The 17,124-nt window shown below is 39.8% G+C and overlaps 2 protein-coding genes across 6 annotated transcripts in view; one reads left to right on the top strand and one right to left on the bottom strand.

The window, feature by feature from the left end:
- Window positions 1-4,736: 4,736 nt before the first annotated feature.
- On the bottom strand, window positions 4,737-8,461 carry EXOC8 (exocyst complex component 8). The gene has a single exon (XM_023502073.2). It carries the CDS (start codon window positions 8,378-8,380, stop codon window positions 6,194-6,196), a length of 2,187 nt encoding a protein of 728 aa, XP_023357841.2. The 5' UTR covers window positions 8,381-8,461; the 3' UTR covers window positions 4,737-6,193.
- Window positions 8,462-8,514: 53 nt separating this feature from the next.
- SPRTN (SprT-like N-terminal domain) overlaps window positions 8,515-17,124 on the top strand; it is a 50,616-nt gene continuing 42,006 nt past the window's right edge. For 2 of the 5 annotated variants that reach the window (XR_002770136.2, XM_012547983.3), the window contains exons 1-2: window positions 8,515-9,221; window positions 15,486-15,585. Coding sequence is in view for 4 of the 5 variants with exons in the window: in XM_012547983.3 (XP_012403437.2) it covers window positions 8,920-9,221; window positions 15,486-15,585 (402 nt within the window). In the remaining variant the exon portion in view is untranslated. Of the gene's footprint in view, window positions 9,222-9,337; window positions 10,535-15,485; window positions 15,586-17,124 lie in introns of those variants that run through there. The other 3 variants (XM_031966903.1, XM_003767836.4, XM_031966902.1) reach the window with 3 other exon arrangements.

The following is a 17,124-nucleotide window of genomic DNA, read 5'->3' on the forward strand; positions in this document are numbered from 1 at the left end:
TGAAAAAGATCTTGGGGTTTTAATCAGCTGCCAGCTCAGTAAATCAGAAGTGTGATAGAAAATCAAAAAGCTAATGCAATCTTTGCATTTAAATATTTAGCTTCTAGGGAGAATAACTTGGTGATTCCATGGTACACAGCCCTTGTCAGGCCTCCTTTGGAGAAATGGATTTAGTTCTGGGTATCACAGCTTAAAAAAAGATGTAGATACATTAAACAATGTTCAGACTGGGGCACACAAGTCTTGAGTCTGTGTCATACAAGAATTGGTTAAAGGAACTGGGTATATTTTAGCCAAGATAAGATAAAGAAGCCATGATAGTTGTTTTCTAGAATTTGAAAGGATATCAGGAAATGTTAGATTTGTTCTGTTTGGTCCCAGATGTTTAATGTCAAGCAAAACTTCTTAACAATTAGAGTTGTCTCCAATCTTAGAAAAAAAAAAAATTAAATAAGCCATCAATGAACTTCTTAAGAAAAAATTCCCAGGGCCAGTTGGATTCACTAGAGAATTCTATCAAACATTTAAGGAACAATTACTCTCAATATTATATAAACTAATTGGAAAAATAGGCAAAGAAGGCATTCTACTAAATTCCATTTATGACACAAATATGGTGCTGACACTTAAACCAGGAAGAGCCAAAACAGAAAAAAAAAAAAATTATGACCAATTTCTCTCACGAATATTGCTGCAAAAGTCTTAATTAAATACTAGCAAAAAGATTACAGTAAGATAGCACAAGAATCATACATTTTGACTAGGTGGGATTTATACTAGGAATGCAGGGCTGGTTCATTATTAGGAAAACTATCAGCATAATTGACTACATCAATAACAAAAACAACAGAAACCAAATGATTATCTGGATACGGAAAAAATCTGAAAAAATATAGCACCAATTCCTATTAAAAACACTACAGAGCATAGGAATAAAGCTTACCTTAAAATGATAAAATAATATTTATCTAAAACCATCAGCAAGCATTATCTGCAATGGGGATAAGTTAGAAGCTTTCCCAATACAATTGGGGTGAAGCAAAGATGTTCATTATCACCTTTATTATTCAATATTGTACTAGAAATGTTAGCTATATCAATGAGAAGAAAAAGAAATTGAAGGAATTGGAATAGGCAATGAGGAAACAAAACTATCACTCTTTGTAAATGATGATATACTTTGAAAATCAACTAAAAAAACTACTTGAAATTATTAACAACTTTAGCAAAATTGCAGGATATAAAATAAACCCACATATATAATCAGCATTTCTCTATATTATCAACAAAATCCAGCAGCAAATAATAGAAAAAGAAATTCCATTTAAAATAACTGTAGATGATATAAAATACTTGGGAGTCTACCTACTGAGACAAAATCAGGAACTATATGAACACAACTACAAAACACACGCATATAATCAGATCTAAGCAATTCAATACTCATGATTAGGCTGAGCCAATAATAATACATAAATATACAATATAATAAAATATAATAACATAACATGTATTAATTTACTTAAATGAATCTATCTATTCAATGTTAGACTAAACTCTCAAAAACTATTTTATAAAGATAGAAAAGATAACAAAATTCATCTGAAAGAACAAAAGCTCAAGAAAGAAATCAATGAAAAAAAATGCAAAGGAAGGTGGCCTAGCCCTGACCTGATTTCAAAATGCATTATAAACAGTAATTATCAAAATAATCTGGTAATGGCTAAGAAATAGAGTGGTGGATCAGTGGAATCGATTAGGTACAAATTTTCATTATAGTAAATGGCCATAGTAATGTGGTATCTGATAAACCTATAGATCCGAACTTTTAGAAAACTCATCATTTTACAAAAACTGCTGTTAAAACTGGAAAACAACTTAGTAGAAACTGGGTATAGAACCAATATTGCACACCTTACATACCAAAATAAATTCAAAATGGGCATGATTTACACATGAAGGATAATACTATAAGCAAAGTAAGAGAGCATAAATAGTTTATCTGTCATCAGATCTATGGATAAGGAAAGATAGATTATTATAAAATATAAAACAGATCATTTTGATTATAAAAAATTTTAAGTTTTACACCAACAAAACCAATGCAACTAAAATTATAAGGAGACCAAAAAAACTGGGAAATTTCTGTGCAACAAGTATCCTTGATAAAGGCCTCATTTCTCAAATATATAGGGAATTGAATCTAATTTATAAAAATACAAGCCATTCCCCAATTGATAAATGATCAAAGGATATGAACAAGCAGTTCTCAGACAAAAAAAAAAAAAAAAAAAAATCAAAGCTATCTATAGTCATATGAAAAAATGAAGTTTTCAAACAGTGGCTTAATGACCACATCAGGTATATTACAGTGTGAGTCTGTTTTGTTTCCCATTTTTTCTGAGGCTACAATCTCTCACAGAGTATCAGAACTATGACTCTAGAAATCATCTTTATTATCCAGTGGAACAGAATCTCCGATAGTCATTCAGGCTTTGATTATTCTTTTACTGATAGAGAAACCCACTACTGACCAAGACAGCTGCTGGGTCCTAATCTAGCCCATAATTGTCTGCTAGGTCATCTCATGACCATAAAACATATCAATATATGAAGTACTGAATAAAAGGTCCTGAGTCAGTGTTAATCATTTCAATGTACCTTCAGGATGCTTTATAGGCAACAGCAATAGAGTCAAACTCAAATAGAAACAGATCTTGGTGGCCAAAAATATGCAATCAATAGACTTTGAAACAGATCTTGGTGGCCACAAATATGCAGTCAATAGACTTAAAAAAAACACAAATTAATTGTGTTGTATATTTATTTTGATAAAAATTCCCAATTTTATTTTAATCTGGGTCAAGCCTACCACTATTGGAGTTTTCTGACACTGCACATGTGATATCTCTGATCTAGAAAACTACTTAGAAGAGTTAAGTTCACTCAAAATATGAATCTGAGATATGAACAAACTTAAGAACTTGTGTTATTTATATGAACTCATCATATATATGCCACCATCAGTTTGGAGATGACTGTGCAAGGTAGAATTTCACAGAGACTATCAAAGGCCTAAGGGCTAAAGTGTCTATCTTTATAAGAACAGGGTCAAAGTCAATCATGGGGGGAGAGGGGGGAGCGGGGGGGATGGAGAGTCATGTCACATTTTTAACAAAAAAATCAGATATTGGTCATTTTACTCCTAAATTAAGTGGTTTTTAATTCTGTTTTGGGTAAATTCCCTGTTTGGAAAAATCTGTGACTGAAGTCAAACAGAATATATCTAGATTTGGTATAAAATGTGTTTTCAAGAAAATTCACATTCTGTATTTGTGAAATGTTTACTAAATAGTACAAGTCAATCAAAAATAGTCATTTAAATCATGCAAGTGTATAACCAAGATATTGTATTTCCCCCCTCTCCCAACTGGCTCTTTTAAGAACAGAAATTAAATAATAAAATTAACAGAAACACAACATAAAGCATCAAGAAAAGGAAATACAATATGCCACCATGACATTGTGTCCAGTGTAAGAAACTTTGAGGTTTTATTAATTTTTTTTTTCATTTCAAATGTCCATTCACACCACAGCAATGCCAATATGCAAAATGTGTATTTACTTTATACAACACTTCCTATGCCCCAAATCTTCAATTATAAAATGCCAATACTGCCTAGATGAATTATGATTGATAGTATTTTAAACAAAAATGGGTTTGAGTTGGCAGGAATTATGTAAAATGGGGCTTTGAACAAGTAACAAGCCTGAGTTGCACAGAGCTTTTCAGAAGAGCAATTATTTAAATCATCTGTGTTCTCCATTCTTGAATAGAAGTAGGAAAGGCAATCAACTCAAGCTGAATATTACAATCTACATTCCACGTCAAGGTAATTCCTAACTACATTCAGTTTTTATAACCTGCTTTGGAACTTAACAGGAGAAAAAAAAAAAATCAGAGTGCACCACTCTGAAACCTAATAGTAATCCACTTCTAATGATCTTACACAAATTGTTCCAATTTGGCACAAAGGCCACCCTGACTTTGGTGAACTTTACTCATCTCCCTACTCTAGTTGACCCATCCAAACCATATTTCTATCATTACAACTATGGTAAAGCAGCACAGAAAATTTCCAAATTTTTTTTTTTAAGCAGCCTATTCAAAGGAATAATGTGAGTACATTTTAAAAATTTTCATTACTTAATGCCTTATTTTTGAATTAAAAAAATTTTTTGCCAACATCATTTCAAATATTCTACATCATTCACAGACTTTTTGATTCCATAAGATTTTAAAGACATTAATGGCACATAAAAATAAAAAATCTAATACTGCCCACCTCACCAAAAAACAAAACAAAACCCTTTTTGAAATTGAATCTTTCAATAGCATTAACTAAAGTACATTTTAATTGTCTCTACCCATTTGACATATTTGGGTAAATGTCTTCCCATCAAAATAACCCTGAGGTTTTATGAGAAACCAATTACATAAACCTGGAATTTTGGTAAAAACAGTGTATTGGTTATTAATTCAGTCATGAAACCTTGGCTATTTGGAATCCATCTAAAATTATATATAATTTTTATTTGATACCAATTTTTAAGTAACAGAAAAGAAACCATCAAAAATGGTACCTGTGACCAAAGTTACATTTAAGAGCCAAGGAAAGAATAAGCTGCAGTATTTCAATATGCCCTCACCATAGTATGAAACATCTTGGGTTCTCAAAGGCTAAGCCAACAAAGCATAAACTTTGGAAGATTCTACCAAATTAAGTCCCTAAAATAGACAGTGTATTGTCTAAAGAAAGAATGCTAGTTACAAGGTGGCAAATCATTTGGCCATAGAAACTCATTAATCAAAGAAAAAAATTTAAGTGGTCCTTGGTCCTGTGCTGACCCTTTCTGTATCCTATGCAATTATAGTGGAGTGGCACAAAAGGAGTCAGAGCATAAGGAATATTGTCTATCCATTAGACAGTTGAAACAGTGAATCAAAATAGTCTTGGAAGCCCAAGACTCTTTAAAAGCACTTGGTTATTTAATTAAGATAAAACATTACATTCATTTTAAAGATGAACCAAGAGTAAGTCTTACTAGTGGTTTCTACAACACTCAAATGCAACTTTCTTCAATATCAGTAAATGTGGCCAAAAAAGTATTTGTGTTTGAGAAATAACATTCTAATCATTCTTTTGATTCTTCATTAAGAAGTTAGAATCTAAAAGATATATTTTAATGAAGACTTTTCCCTCCCACCTGCAGACTGACAGTGTAAAATCCTAAAGTAGAGCTCTCAAGCAGCTAATAGTGTGAAATATTCCTCACTGTTATGTCACAAAGAAAACGAAATAAAAATTGATAAAGTTCAATAATAACAAGAAACAAATGAGTCATAACTCTGATTTTTCAAGCATTTTGTTTCCAAAGCAGATTTTTAAAAGATAGCAACCAACTAAATGTAATTAAGTTTATTCAAATTGTGCTAACAAAATTAACTGAACTATTTTTTATTAATGCTTTTCCTTCTAATATACTAAAAGGACTGGCATGTTCTCACAGTTTCAATAAATTAAACTGTCTTCCTGAACATTTTAGCCTGAAATTTACCTTAAGGTTAAAGCTGCCAATATTTTTTGAGTCTATGAATATCTAAATCACTCTTTTTTAAAAAAGAAAGTATATTAGGTTAAGAGTGTTTTCTATGGCACTATACCTTTGAAGATACACAGAAAATTCTTCTGGTAATCCAGTGACTTATAAAATGTGAAAATAAAATGTTGATATGTTTGATTTGCATGTAATTATAGATGTGGTATTTCTGTGTGCTGCATAAATAAATATCACTAATAATACAATGTGATTTGGCCCCTAGGATCATGAAGTAAAGTACTGTGGTATGACCAACAATCTATAAGGATTCAAAATAATTAAAGAATATATTAAATGAGTTCAAATTATCTTAATGATTTTACTGCTTTGATAAAATTTATCCTTTTTTTTTTTCCACTCTTCACATTCTCATCTTGAACTCTTACAAAAGAGATGACCTTTTTCACTTTCATTTTTTAAACTATGTTCTGAGATATAAAGAAGATTTTAATGTGTTATATAAATAATATACTAGTTAATGCTGTATAGACAAACAGACCTTGCTGGGGGAAAAAAATACAAATACTGTGTATCAGACTACTGAAGTTGTACTTTCAGGATTTACTCGAATAAGTCTAGATGCATTCCTCAAGTCTTGCAGTTGCTTGGCAGGTTTCCCTACACCTTGTTCAAACCTTTTCTCCACCACAGGGAGGACTGTTTCATATAGAAAGGATGCATTCTGTCTGATAAAGGCTTTCTTTTCTGGGTCCTGTTCACATCGGAGACTGTAATCCACATGCTGAACTGCAACCAAAATTATTTCCACCAGACTCTCTAGAAGCACCATGTGTAGCTCTGGAAAATACAACTTCAGAGCTTCTTCTAAAAAGCCCATAGTTTGTTTAGTGAAGGCCACAACTGTGTAGCTTAGGTTCACCCAGCAGTCATCCCCTGTGTACTGTTCAAAATTGCTCACCCCACAGCTTTTCATTTCTTCTTTGAGTTTCCCCAATGCTTCTGGAGTCATTAGGTTCATCCTTCTCCACATTTCCTCAGAATTTCTGTGCTTGGTGGCCTCAATTATGATTTCTTTATAACTGTGCAAAGCCCCTTGGATGTCCTTCACCAAGAGAGCATGGATGATGAATGTAAGGTCTAAGCCAATATCACCCAACTGCTGGCAATGTTCCTTAGCCACCTTCACACACTCGGCTGCTGTAGACAAGCTCTCTTTGCTGTCAAACACCTGCTTGCTAAAAGCATCCACAAACATGCCCATGGCCGAACGGGCCCAAACCACAAAGGCAGAGTAGCAACCACTGTTGGTACCTGCAAAATCAGTCTCAAACTCCCTGGCAGTCTCAAGGAGGCTGGTGAAGAAGACGTGACATAACTTATGAATGTAAAGTAAAGTGGCACCTTCAATTCGAAGCTGCCGAATGGCGGTGTGCACAGCGGCTGCCCTATTTCTCAAAAACAGCTCACAAGCCTTGGTGCACTGCCCAAGTCGTATTAACTGAGAAACTGCCCTTCGAGTGGCCTTAGGACCCCCGCGTAGAGAACGATCCGGGGAAAGCTCAAAGACTAGCACTTCAGTGAGTTGCCTGACCCGCTCGTCCACTTTGGCCCTCAACTCCTTAACAGGAGGCGGGCATGGCTTGCCCTCCAGATAGTGGTTCAGTTTATCCAACAAGTCTACTGCCCCTTCAAAGTCCCTCTGGGCAATACAGACGTCCAGGTCCTCGGGCAACTCCTGGATCCACTCCATGGACAAGTCCACTTTCTCCTCAACTTCCGGGGAAGTAGGCTCCTCCTCCTCATCCTCCTCCTCAAAAGGGTTGGTGGCCTGGGAAGAAACATGGGGCGGGCCCCGGGGGGCGGCCGCCTCCTCCTGCTCCCTGCGCCTTTTTTCACCCAGGGCCCTTTTGGTTTCCTCCAGCACTTCCAGCCACTCCCTTTTGATCTTAGCATTCTCTGCCTGAAAGATTCGGCTCTCGGGGAACATCAGCAGCTTGAACATGTCCTTCATGGGCGGGTTATCCTTGACGTTGACCACGGCCAGTCTGTCCAGGGGATAGAGGGCATTGTACCGGTACATGCCCCTGCGCTGGGGCAGCCAGGTGGCCACCAGCAGACAGTCGTTCATGAGGAAGCCGTGTACCCGCTGCAGCTGAGCCATGTGGTCCGCCTCGTACTCCACCAAATCTCCGTTGTACACCAGGTACTGCCCGGGGGTCTCCAGCAGGTGCCTGCAGCCCTCCACTTTCTCCAGCAAGGTGGTCAGCGTCCGCTGCTTGCCCTCCTCCCCGGCACTCTGGCCGTCCCGGGCGGCGCCCGCGTGGCCCGGGAAGAAGCCGGCCGAGCCCCGAAAGTGCTCTCGGCCTCCGGGGCCGCCGCCGCCGCCGCCCTCCTCGGCCCCGGCGGCGGCGGCGGCTCCCGCGGCGGCGGCGGCGGCCGGCAGCAGGGTGAGCGGGATGCTCTCGAGGCTGCTCTTCTGCTCCGTGAGCAGGTGGCTGAGCTGGTACATCTCGCTCTCCAGGTAGGAGATCTCGCGCGCCGTCTCGATAAACTGCCGGTAGTTCTGGTACACATTGCGCTTCAGGTTCTGAGCCGTTTCTTCGGCCAGCGCCTGGATCCGCTGCCGGTGCTCCTGCAGGTCCCGGTCTCCGTCCGACTGCTGCGACAGCTGTTTCACGTACAGCTGCGCTTCGAAGCCGCTCGATTCCAGCTGTCGCCGCAGGCGACTCGCCCCACTGTCCGACATCGCCATGGCCATCCCTTCCCCCTGTCACTGTCACGGTCTCCGCGGCCGCCGAGACCCACCCAACTCCGGCGGAGCGCAGGGACCGGGGCAGAAGGGCGGAAGCCAAGTGAATGCGCCTGCGCGGGAGGAGGCGGCCGGCGCTCGCGGCCAATGACGACGCATGCGCGGCGAAGGCGGGCTGCCAGAGGGTCGGGAAAATGAAGCCGCCTGGCTGCTGGGCCTGTGCAAAATAAATAAATAAATAAAGCCACGCCTAAGACTTAAGAAAGGAGGAAGAGGAGGAGTGGGAAGGGAAACTCGCTCTCGGAGCCCCTCTGCTCTGACGAAAAAGTCCTTCCAGAAGATGCCGGAAGTGGATTATTTTGTTGCCTCGGCCTTTTTCTTTTACTCTCGCGAGATCAGTTTCCGTTTCCGATCAGCTGATTCAAAATTGTGTAGTCTCCCGGTAGTAGAACGGTCGGGGGCCGGTCAGTGATCTCGTAATTGTCTCTGCCCCTCCCCCTCTTCCCCCCTGCAACCCCCCGAAGTTCCTCCCCCCTCTCGCGGATGCGATGGAAGACGACTTCGTGCTGGCCCTGCAGTTGCAGGAAGAGTGGAATACGGACGCCCCGGCGTTCGTTCCGCCCCCGAAGGAAGACGACTTTGTGCTGGCCCTGAAGTTGCAGGAAGAGTGGAATACGGAGGTCCCGGCGTTCGTTCCGCCCCCGAAGGAACCCAAGTCGTTGGTGGACGAGGCCTGGGAGCTCGTGGATCCCAACCCCGACCCCCGAGCCTTGTTCATGCAGTTCAATGAGTTGTATTTCTGGGGGCGCCTGGAGGCTGTGGAGGTGAAGTGGAGCTTTCGCATGACGCTGTAAGTGAACTTGCTGCTGGGCGGGGGGGGGGGGGGGGGGGGGGGGGGGGGGGGGGGGGGGGGGGGAGGGGCATTTAGAAGGCCGGGCCGCCGGGTTTGGGGCCCCCTGACTCCCAGAGCGAACTACAGCGCTTGGCGAGCTCGTCCGCACGGGCCCGGTTTTCTGTCTGCGGGGAGAAGCCACAGATTAGCTCTGCCTCCGTCGCCCGTTTCTCTCTCTCCTCTCCCTACTTTAAAACGCAGTGAACTGTGCCAGAATGTGCCAAATCTCATTGAGAAGTTCGGTCTCTCTCACCTTGCTCTAGATTCAGAGGGTAGTGGCCCTTTAGTGTTTACAGAAGTGTTTTAATGAATCCGACTCGCTTATTGTGACAGAGGCCTCCTTGCGCGCGAGGCGGGAGCCGCTTTGGTCCTCTTCCCCTCTTCCTCCCAACTCTCAGCAATTCACCGTCAGAATGGTCGGGTTTAGAGATGGAAGTTCTCTCCAGAGAACCTGAGGTTGATGAGGTCTGGCGCAGGGCAGAGCTGTGGGATCCGGCGTGAAAGAAGTCACGAGCCCGAAAGGCTAAGACTGGCTTTTGCTAGGGGGCTTCTGGCGCAGGGCAGAGCTGTGGGATCCGGCGTGAAAGAAGTCACGAGCCCGAAAGGCTAAGACTGGCTTTTGCTAGGGGGCTTCTGGCGCAGGGCAGAGCTGTGGGATCCGGCGTGAAAGAAGTCACGAGCCCGAAAGGCTAAGACTGGCTTTTGCTAGGGGGCTTCTGGCGCAGGGCAGAGCTGTGGGATCCGGCGTGAAAGAAGTCACGAGCCCGAAAGGCTAAGACTGGCTTTTGCTAGGGGGCTTCTGGCGCAGGGCAGAGCTGTGGGATCCGGCGTGAAAGAAGTCACGAGCCCGAAAGGCTAAGACTGGCTTTTGCTAGGGGGCTTCTGGCGCAGGGCAGAGCTGTGGGATCCGGCGTGAAAGAAGTCACGAGCCCGAAAGGCTAAGACTGGCTTTTGCTAGGGGGCTTCTGGCGCAGGGCAGAGCTGTGGGATCCGGCGTGAAAGAAGTCACGAGCCCGAAAGGCTAAGACTGGCTTTTGCTAGGGGGCTTCTGGCGCAGGGCAGAGCTGTGGGATCCGGCGTGAAAGAAGTCACGAGCCCGAAAGGCTAAGACTGGCTTTTGCTAGGGGGCTGGCTGCCGACGGACAGAGTCCTGACAGCGAAGTAAAGCTCTAGCCGAGAAATCCTGGCAGAGAGATAAAGAGGGGTTAACGCTGAGAAAAGGGTGTCTTCTGGGGGCAGGGGTTCTCGAAGGCAGCTACGCCCGAGGAGAGGTGAGCCCTAAGTTGCCCTTTAAAAGAGATTTGAGACGTTTGAAGCAAACGCTGGGAGTCACTGCTCGCAGGCCCAGACCCCCGCTTGAGCGGGCCTCCCACTGGGAGCGGTCCCGAGCCCATCTGAGCTCAAGGGAGTGGATAGAAATCTCAAATCTCCTTCTGCAGCTAAGTGAGACCACTTAAGTAGGAGTGGTCCTGGTCAGTTCGTTAGAGGATGTGTGGAGGGCGTTGAGGGTCTCCTCCAGGATAACAGAATGAAACTAGTTTACCTTGATTCCCCAGGCAGGTGGTTTGGATTGTACATTCCAGGAAGAGAGTGATTCTATGGGGATAGGTTGAGGATGGAATGCATTTCCATTCCGAGGGACAGTCGGCCCAGAGACGGAGATGGAAGATGGAGTTTTTGTAATAAACAGACCAGTTTGCTGGTAAAGGGGGAGTGATGTCCTCTGAAACTAGAAAGATACCATGCAGTAAGGTTGTGAATGTCATCGAAAGCCAAGAAAGGAGTTTGTTGTTTGTTTTTAGTTTTTGATTCCAGAAAAAACAGGAAGTTACTTGAATTTAATGAGTAGTAGTCATAGTTATGATTAAGGGAAATCACTTTGGGCAGTACCCCCTATACTGAAGTCAAGACTATGCAGCCTTGGCTCCTCCTGCCGAAACTCTTCTTGCCTGAGGCACAGGGGTGAAGTCTTGGTTGTAACCTCTCCCCTAATCCTGTTGGTGCACTTTAAATTGATGCTTGCTGATGGAGCTGAGGCCAACTCATAATTGTGTTTTCAAAAAGTACTGTGGGAAGAACAATTCAGCTCAGATAAAAGCCTTGGAGATCTGTTTGAAGGTCCTAGCCCAGGATTCTCATGATCTATAAGGTGGGATCTCTGCTTTTCCAAACAAGTTCTTGTGATACTTATTAAATATTTCGGCTTGTTAAAATACAGCTCCACTTAGTAGACTAGAAACCTGTAATGGGAATATCCCAGAGAATGAGTTCTTCATGTGATCAGAATGCTTTTCCTTTTCTGGTTGTTTTGATGGATAAAATATCATCAAGCTATGCAGAGACAGAAGGTCCTAGTATATTCTCTCTCAAAGGATGACTATTCCTAGGTAATCCAATAATTTTTAAGAGACAAAGTTTGGTCTTTAAATAGTCTTTTTTAAGTTCTTTTAAGGGATTTCCTGCCCTCTTTTTACCTTAAAACCATTTGGAAGGGATCAAATTATGAGTAATAGAAAGGGCTATTTCCCCTCTTTTTTTCCCCACACAGAATAATTCTTCAAAATGCTAGGATGCTTTTATATTGCTAATGGTCATTTACTTAATTACTGCTGGAAGCCTTTTTGCCTTCCTTTTGGAAACTTTAAGGCCTCTTGTGTACTTCTTTTGTCTTGATGGGTTTGTAAATTGAATTTTGGAAATATAAATTCAGCTAAAATTTTTTATGAGTTTTCTGTTGTTTAAGAAAAGTGCTAAGAAGTATTAGAACAAAATCACTGTAGGAACAGGGAGCCTGGAGTGAGGTGGGGAGAGATTTGAATTTTTTCTTTCGACCAATTAGAAAGGAAGCTAATGCAAACATGTAATGAAGGTCTGAACTAAGATGGTTGCTGTAGGGAGAAAGTGTAGCTGAGGTTATGGAAGTAGAACTAGATTTGGCAGCTGATTCCTTATGTGTCAAGTGAGGATGATGAATATTACACTAAGATAATGAACCTGGGCAATTGTAAGAATGAATTTGCCTTTGGCAGATAAGGGAAGTTTATAAGTGGAGTAGATTCTGGAGACAATGTGGTGTTTTAGACATGTTGAATTTGAGATGTCTCAGAAATATCTTTGAAATGTTCAGTAGGCACCTACTTATGTGGAGTTGAAGCCCTGGGGAGAGACTTGAGCTGGATCTTTATATCTTCAAGTTATTCTTATAGAGTTGATAAACTTTTGAAAGCTATGGAGTTAACTAAGAAAGAATATATATAGAGGGAAAAAAAGGGTCTAGGAGACCCAAGGTAAGAATTATGATGTAAATGATCAGTTAGTAAAAGAATGAGAAGGAGCTGTTATATAGGTAGGAGAAACAGGAGAAAGTAATGTCACAAAAACATAGGAGAGAACTTAAGAGAAAGAGCTCTTTTATATAAGAAAATTTTGCCCATTTTCTATCCTCAATCCACTGCATCCCTTTCTTACTCTCTCCCCTTTTTTAAAATCGTCTCAACATATTCAGTTTAGATTTAAGTCCTCTGTAGTTTATGTCTAACTGCCCTAATAATGATAACATTCTTAAGTCATATGTATCATCTTCCCACATAGGAAGGTAAACAGTTTAATTTTGTTGCATCCTTTATGGATTACTCTTTCATGTTTACCTTTTTATTTTTGAGTCTTGTTGTTTGAATGTCAAATTTTCTGTTTATCCCTGTTGTGTTTTCATCAGGAATTCTCTAAAGCTCTCTATTTGTTTCTATTTGTTTAAATGTTCTTTTTTTTTTCCTTGAGGGATTATATTCAGTTTTGCTGGATATGTTATTTTTGGTTGTGTTCCTAACTCATTTGCCTTCCAGAATGATATTCCAAGTCCTTTTCTTTCTTTTTAATTTCCCAATTACATTTAAAATAAAATTTTAAATATTTGTCTTTAAAACTTTTGAGTTCCTGATTCTCTCCTTTATCCCCACCCCCAGCCTCCTTACCAAGTTGGCCTCTGCCTACCTTGGGTTGGGGAGGCATTGTCTCAGACATTAAGCTTTTTTGTATTGCTCTTTTCAAAACTAGTTCTGAGGGTTTGCAAGTTTTCAATGCTTCCAGGGTAATGTGATCAGGGATGAGATGTGGTCATTGTTCTTCTGATCCTATACCAGGAAAGGCCCTGGAATAAGCTATCTGTTCCCTTGGCTGTGCTGGAATCCACCCTGTCTATCATGATAGAAATTGTCACCATTTGTGACTTCACAGAACTTAAGAGTTACCTAACAGTGCTACAATGAGTTGAGTAGAATTTTATGATTAAAAAGTTACTGTGAATTCAGAAAAGCTTTTAAAATATTTTAATAATCACAGGAATATCTTTATAAATAGTAATCAATGTATGAAATATTAATTCCACAAAATAAATGTTTATATATGAGCTTGAGGACAAATTACAATAAATTTATGGCCCCAAGTTGGGAATTATTAATCTTGATCAATTTCCTTTTACAGGTAAGGAAGCTGGAGCCAGTGAAAGCAAATTCTGCTTCCTGCCTTGTAACGGAGCTTTTAAGAAAAATGTTTCTCATGTGTGCTAACTATCTGTTTAGATTGTTTTTTTTTTTTTTTTGAAGGAACCATATACACATTCAATGAACTATAAACATATTTTTAACTCTTATTGAGACCTCATGTGCTTTTAAATTTTTCATTTCCTTTTGAAGCTTCACCCTTCAGTAGGACCCCAAGTTTCAGTGGCTCTAAAACTTAGTGTTGCCCCCAGCACAAATTTATTCTTCTTTTTATATAGTCGTTGTCATCCTATCCATGAAGAAAAGAGTTAATGATGAGGAAATATCTGAGCATCAGTTAACTCTGTCATAGTAATAGAGGGTTTAGAGCAGATTGCAACTATAACAGCAGTTGTCCTCAGTCTGTGATAGACAGAAACCAATTTTGAAGTCATACTTTCTTTCCATCCGAGTAGACAGTCACGTAAAAGAAGCTGTCATACTAAAGGGTGGATGAGGGAACAGAAATTAGTGTTTGTTGAAATTTGGTAACCCACACTGAATCTCAAGTCCCCACTCCCATGTGAAACTGAAAAGCTATAATCAACTAGTGTCTGTTCAGCTATTATTCTAATAACAAAAATCTAGTAATAATAACTGGCGTTTACCTAGCATTGTAAAATTTGTAAGGCCCTTTCCATAACTATCTCATTGGAACCCCACAACAATTTTGTGAGATAATACAAATATTATTCCCATTTTGCAGGTGAGTTCCCTAGGGCTCCAAGATGGTACATAATTTCTCAGTATCCCAAAATGGAGTTTGGGTTCATTTTTTTCCTGGCTCCAAGTCCAACATTCTATCTACTGTGCAACACTGCTTTTCTAGAAATAACGACAGAATCAGATTTACTTTTGGAGCCACAAAACATATTAGGAATAGTTTTTCCATCATTACTCAAATAAATTATTTCTACTCTTTTCATCTTATTCCTCTCTGAAAATTAAAGAAACTGAAATATTCTGACAATTTCAGGTACTGTTATATAGTTTTTTTTTCCTATATTTTCTATGTACCTCACTGGCAAAGCTTAATGGAGCTCAGGAAGCCTACCTCTGAATAACAGAAGTGACACCTTATCTCCTTGGTATTTGGCTACAACTTTCTTCTTTCTTTCTCTTTACCATGCTAGCATCCTCTTGCTAGCACAGCATCCTGTAGGAATTCAGAATTTCATTTCCTTTGCCATCTGGCTACTCTGATTTGACTCTCAGAGTGTTAAGATGTAGAACTGGAAGGGACCTATACATAATCTAGCCCAACCCCTTCCTTATAGAAGCTAAGCTTGGAAGAATAAAATAATGCTCAGGACACACAAGTAGCCAAGATTCAAACTGGATCCTTTAACTACAAATTAATTTCTTTTCTTATTGATACATAATGCCAGTAATAAAAATTTCCATAAAATGAGGCATTCCTACATTATCATTTTTTCACAGACTTAATTATAGGGTTTGGGTGAATAACATCTTTAGCTTTGCAATTTAGCTCTGATTACAGAATTATCCAAACCCAGGATAAGATAATAAAACAACTAAAAAAATAGATTTCATAAACTTATTGGGAAGCCATGTATCAGAGTTCCATGCATGTGACAAAAATTCTGTTCCTTTTCTGTTATATTTGTGTGAATTTCTGGTAAGTAAAAATTGGATGATTGCACTTTCTACTTGTCTTTCTTAGATGTGCTGGAGTTTGCAAGTATGAGGGCAAAGGAGGAATGTGTACCATCTGCCTCAGTGAACCCCTTTTAAAACTGAGACCTAGAAAAGATCTTATAGAGGTGGGTATTCACAAATAAATCTTGACTCTTAGACCTTAGTAATTGGGTGTTAGGATTAGAAGGGAGCTATATAATGTTATTTCCTCATTTTATAGATGACTGCCTTAGGTCTTCAGCAGCTATCTAAAACTCAGGTGGAAGAATAGTATAAATGAGTAACCTAACACAAGAAGTATAAAAGAAAGTTATTTAGCTTTTAAGGATATAATTGTCTAACTCAGGGCAATTATACATGGATAGCCTTGGTTCTGTTTTTATACAAATTGCATGAGCACTGACCTCCTCCTTTCACCTTTGATCTCTTAGAGACATACTTAAAAAGCTGACTGGTACAGCCAGGACAAGGTACAAAATTAAAATTGCCCCCCTTTCTCCCACCCCACCCAATTTGAGAAGTCCAAGAATTCTTACCATCAGCTTTAGATCTCTACTTACTAGATTTTAGATACTCTCTGGTGGTTGTCAAAATAGGGTCTTTTTTGCTTGAAGGTATGTCTTTTCAGATTTATTTAATTCTCCCTCCCCTCCCCATTTTGTATTTAGCAAATAGCATTTCCTGAACAATCAAAAAACAGAAAAAAGTATTATTCATGAAATGATGAATCTTTTACATATGGCTTGCATTTGAGCTCTTTGAATTGGTTACCCAATTTGCAAAGTAGATATATGCTGGAATGCAGAAAACTCCTTACATTGTAGTGATTGCCTTAAATGACTTAAAACTTGTACTGTAAGATTACACTGCTCTCTACTTTGAATGGGTTAAACTGGTTTGCAATTTTGATGAGTTTATTCCTGAAGGTTTTTACTATCAGAGGCATTTTGCAATTAGGGATGTCCTCCATACTTAGCCCAACCACTTAGGTGTCTGCATCCTTGTCTCCCTTCTTTCCATATACCTTCACTTAGTCAACTCGCAACCATCTGCTTATTCATGCATGAAGCTGGGGATTAGCAGAATAGGTCAGTTTGGCTATATTTTAAAATGTTAAGTGCCTGTGCTGCTGCTTACAACATGAAAAATGTATGTACTGTCCTAATTATACTACCAAGAACTTGAAAAGTGACTTGGATTAAAATCAGCAATCTTTTTTTTTTCCCAAGATAGGAAAGATCTATATACAAAGACCCAGATCTAAAAATCATGGATTGTCTAGTTCAATTCCCATATTTTTCAGTTGGAAAACTAAATGACATGTTTGAAGTAGAATGAAATTATAGTGTTTTCTTCATAAATAATAAGAGAAAGTTATTAATAAGTAGGAACATAATGACCCCAAGTGAACATTTGTAATTGGACAAAAGGGAGAATGTTAAAAACAGAAGAGAAGGATAGCAAAAAAATAAGTGAAACCAGAACATCTTTAAAGGTAAACTAAACTATAGGCAGTAGAAAAATCTTCTGAGTTATCTAAAAGTTCGGTTTAATAGAACTTTCATTTTAAAATGCCAGCAGAAATAAATCTCACCCAGTTACATGAGGATGAGCTTAGCACTGTAAGAAGAAGCTATGTGTACAATATAGCAGATTATAGAAGT

Source organism: Sarcophilus harrisii, chromosome 4 (genome assembly GCF_902635505.1).
Source record: "Sarcophilus harrisii chromosome 4, mSarHar1.11, whole genome shotgun sequence".
Classification (NCBI taxonomy): Eukaryota; Metazoa; Chordata; class Mammalia; order Dasyuromorphia; family Dasyuridae; genus Sarcophilus; species Sarcophilus harrisii.

Coding starts and splice junctions, on each gene's coding strand:
- EXOC8 (XM_023502073.2), bottom strand. CDS start 8,380: ATGGCCATGGCGATGTCGGACAGTGGGGCGAGTCGCCTGCGGCGACAG.